Below are 3,971 nucleotides of genomic sequence, written 5' to 3'. Positions count from 1 at the left end.
GGGGCGGGCGCGGCGCGGTGACAGCGGCTCCCGCGCTCCCCGCGCGTAGGTGTGCGGCGCGCTCCTGGCGGGAACGGAGCGCGCAGATCTCGCGTGCGCTCGCAGCCCAGCCCGGCCCCCGCCCGGCGCCGCGAGCCGAGGTGTCGCCCGCGCCCGCGCCTGTGACGCCGCCGTGCCCGCGAGCGGGAGTCGGAGTCGCCGCCGCCCGAGCGCAGCAGAGCGCACGCCGAGCCCGCCCGTCGCCACCATGGCCACCACGGTGACCTGCACTCGCTTCACGGACGAGTACCAGCTCTACGAAGATATTGGCAAGTAAGAGCCGCGGCGCGTGCGGGCGGCCGGGAGCCCCGGGACCGGACCCTCCGCGCCGCCGGCCCCGGGCGCACTGCGGCCCCGCGCGCCCCCGGCTCCTCCGGCCCCAGGCCCTGAGCGCACAGCTCCGCGAGGCCCCCGCTCGAGGCCCGGCCACCAGACCTCGGCGTGCGCCGCCCTGCCCGGCCGGAAGCTCCGACTCGGGGCGCGGGGCTCGGCGCAGCGGGGGCGGCAGCAGGTGTCCCCCGAGCGCCCGGCAGACATGACGCATTTGGCGGGGGGAGGGCGGGGAGGAGGAGGGGGCGATCAGAGAGGAGGGGCGCACAGGGGCGGCTGCGGGGCCTGGAGTGCGGGAGAGGGGGCGGCCGGCCGAGGGTCATCCCTGGCGCGGGCCGCGCTGTCCCCACCCCCACCCAGCGAGCGGGCGCGGGGGCGGCGGGATGGCTCCGTCCTCGCCGGGCGCAGGGGGGTGCTCGCTGCGCCTCGGGCCGCGTGGGAACAGCCTCTGCCGAGGCTCCCCCGGGGAATCTGGGTTGGGGGGGCTCCCCAGATCCTTCTGGAAAGGAGTCGGGCGAGCTGGGGACCGAGGTCAGGGAGCCTGGGCCAGGTCACTGGGCTGGAGATGAGGGAGTAAATGGGGAGCCTAATGCCTCCTGATTTCAGGATGGGGGCTGAAATTTGAAGTTGTTCAGGGCGCTGGTGGGGAAGGCCTTTGATGGCTCGTTTCAGGTAGGGCCTCACCTGGGAACAGGTGGCTCCCAGGCTCTGCTGGCCAACAGGCGTGGTGGAGGCCCTGGCCCTGGCTGTGCCCCTGGGCTCTCAGCCCCGGAGGCGGGTCAGGGCTCCTTTAGGGCCTGGCCTGTCCACTCTGTGGGTCAGGGCGTCGTGCCCGTGGGCAGGCACCTTGCCTGGCTGGAGAGCTCCACCGGCCCAGTCCTGGCCAGGCCTCCTCTTCCACGTCCAGTGGCAGGTCCTATTTTTCTCTTTCTAAAAACGCATCTGTGTTGGTACCTTGTGTTGGCGAGGGATGCTGATCGCTGATCACTGTGGGTGCAGAGCTTGGAGGAGTGTGGGGGTGCAGGTTCTCAGCTCTGCCTGCGGAGGGGCGGGGATTCAGGTCAGGCCCTGGCTGATGGGGTGGCGGGATGAGGTGGGCCCTGGGGACCCACGAGCCCCCTTCTGTTGGCTGGGAGTTAGTTGGTTGCCTGGCCCCAGGGGAGTGGACCCGGAGAGCAGAGAGGGGGGTCAGCTGTCCCCCGCGTGCCCTGGAGGGTGGTGGTGGGGCGGGGTGCTCCGCCTGGAGGAAGCCACTGTCCCCCAGTCTCGGGCGGCTGGCTCCGGGTGCGCCCCTCCCGCGCCTGCACCTGTCTCCTGGCGGAAGGTCCCTGACCCCCCCTTTTCTGTGAACCTCTGGGTCCGGCCCCCACCTCTGACTCCCACGGCAGCTGGTTAGCTGGTGCACTGCTGCCACCCACACTGGCGCTGGAAAGCCAGGTCCCTGGGGCCACCCTCGGGAGGGAAGGGGTGGCAGACCCTGCAGTGCCGTCCGGACTCCTGTGAGCCCGAGTGGGAAGGGAGCTGAGCCCTGGAGGAGGCAGAGGTGGCGAGGAGGGGAGCAGGGCTTCAGCTCAGCCTGTGCCCCTTTGTGGAGCCCACTAGGTGTCAGGCTGAGTGAAGGCCCCGGTGGGGGGGCCGTCACAGCCCTGCTGGGGTGTCAGGGCGGGGAGCGGGGCGCAGGCAAGTGCAGGAGTGAGTGCGGGGAGTTGGCCTTCGGCCCTGCCCCAGCCCAGGGCTGGGGTCCACATGGCCACGGCAGCAGGTTGTTGACAGTGCCAGGCCTGCCTGAGGACCAGTGCCGCTGCTTCCTGGCCCAGGTGGACGGTCCAAGTTTATTTAAAGCTGCAGCCCCTGGCTCCAGTCCGGTGACGCTGAGCTCCCTGCCTGGGAAGGGCCAGGCCACTGGCCCCCAGCTGCCCCAGTCCCTCACTACTCCCCCCAAGTGCTGCCTCTGCTGGACACTGTCCCCGGGGGCCTGAGCAGTGGGGACTGAGGGCCAAAAGGAACTATTTTCTGGGGTTCTGCTCTTCTCTGTCCAGCTGGGCTGGGCTGCTGGACACGAGCCTGACTTGGCCCAGGCCCTGGTTAGGAGCCACCTCGCGCTGGGGGTCCCCAGACGGGCAGAGCACCGGGCGGGCGGCGGAGGCCTGGGCCCAGCAGACAGGCAGCCGTGGGGCCCCCTGGGGCTTTTTACTTGGGGCAGATTTTTAAAACCGGAGAAACCTCTGCGAGTTGCAAAGTGAACGCATGGGTCTTTCCCGCCTGGACTTGAGAATTACTCCTCCTTTGTTATTTGGCTTTAAGTTGCTTTTTAAGTTGTGAGCAGTAGCGCGTCCCAGGTCAACGCGAAGCAGCATCTTCCCCGGGCTGCTGTGGCGCACGTGGCGGGTGCCCTGTGAGCCGGCGTGGCTAACTGCGCAGGCGTGCGCCCCGACCTCCGGGGTTCTCAGTGTTTCTTCTAACGTCACGTAAACACCCTGAAACTGCAGTCCGCACACAGCTGGGTGGCGCGGGTGCCCGTGCGGCGGCTCTGGCACGTCGCGCGGTTGCCGTGATGCTCCCGATCACAGGCGGGCGGTTCTTGGTTTTCCGCTCTCCAGCCCCACGAGGCACGCGCTGCAGGCGGGCGCCATCGGGGTCCTGCATGCCCGCGCCCCCCGGCCCCTCCTTGTGCTTACGTGGGCGAGCGTTTGTTGGTGGAAGAGGCTCCCAATATCTGGGGTCACCTCTGTTAACAAGTGGGTGCCCCCACAGAGGAAGGCAGCTGCCCTGAGGTTTCGGGTGTGATTGGGGGTTCATGGACCCTTCCTCTTGGGTCACAAGGCCCCCGACAACCTGTGAGAAGTACGTCACTTGAAGCCCCTGCACGTTATAGACGCAGAACTGCTGTTCAACGTGGTGGGGGGCGCAGGCGGTGAGGGGGCCCCATAACCGGCCCGGCGCTCCCGCCCCTCCCAGCTGCCATGAACCTCCGGAGGCCAGATGTGTGACCTTGGCATGTCCTTGACTCCATCCAGCGTCAGTTGGTGGAGAGCAGGCCTATCCTCGCCGGCGGCCGGGTGGTAGGCAGGCACGGTGGGTCGCCCGAGGCTGGTGCGGGTGAGCCCTGTGCTCTGGAGCGGGTGGTGGGGAAGAGGCTTGGGTGGGGAGCACCCTGCGATCACTTCCTCGTACCCGCAGCCCTGCCTGTCCCCCGCCACACAGCTCGTCCCTCCCGCTGCTCAGCGAGGGCACGTCCCAGGCCTGGGCCCTCTCCCTGCCCACCTGTCCCCCACCTGGTCTTCCCCTGGCACCTGGCACCGCAGGCAAGGCAGCTCCACACCAAGGCGGGGCTTCGGGCCGCTGGCCCGTGCCGCCCCACTCGCTGGGCTGGGCTGGAGTCCCGTCCGCACTGTGGGCGCCCAGGCAGCGGCGGGCTCCTGAAGGTGACGGCAGCTCAGTTACTATTGCACAGTATTTTTACACCGTAACCCACTTTGCTGGGAGCTAAGAATACACCTCGCGCTGGCTCTAGATCGTTTCGCCGGGTGATGGGCGCCACAGTTAACGGGGTTTCGGTTACCCGAGCGCTCCGCTCTGCAGTGACGGCCACTGACGCAGGT

The 3,971-nt window shown here is 68.8% G+C and overlaps 1 protein-coding gene across 8 annotated transcripts in view; it reads left to right on the top strand.

Annotated features, from left to right (window-relative positions):
• Positions 1–90: 90 nt before the first annotated feature.
• CAMK2B (calcium/calmodulin dependent protein kinase II beta) overlaps positions 91–3,971 on the top strand; it is a 57,939-nt gene continuing 54,058 nt past the window's right edge. For 5 of the 8 annotated variants that reach the window (XM_039847065.1, XM_039847066.1, XM_039847069.1 and 2 more), the window contains exon 1: positions 181–312. In XM_039847065.1, coding sequence (XP_039702999.1) covers positions 248–312 — 65 coding nt within the window. In that variant the 5' untranslated portion in view covers positions 181–247. Of the gene's footprint in view, positions 313–3,971 lie in introns of all 8 variants that reach the window. The other 3 variants (XM_039847070.1, XM_039847072.1, XM_039847071.1) reach the window with 1 other exon arrangement.

This window comes from Pteropus medius, unplaced genomic scaffold, assembly GCF_902729225.1.
Source record: "Pteropus medius unplaced genomic scaffold, Ma_sr-lr_union100, whole genome shotgun sequence".
In the NCBI taxonomy this organism is placed as follows: Eukaryota; Metazoa; Chordata; class Mammalia; order Chiroptera; family Pteropodidae; genus Pteropus; species Pteropus medius.
Note: the sequence above shows the minus strand (reverse complement) of the source record. Positions and strands in the feature narration are given on the sequence as shown.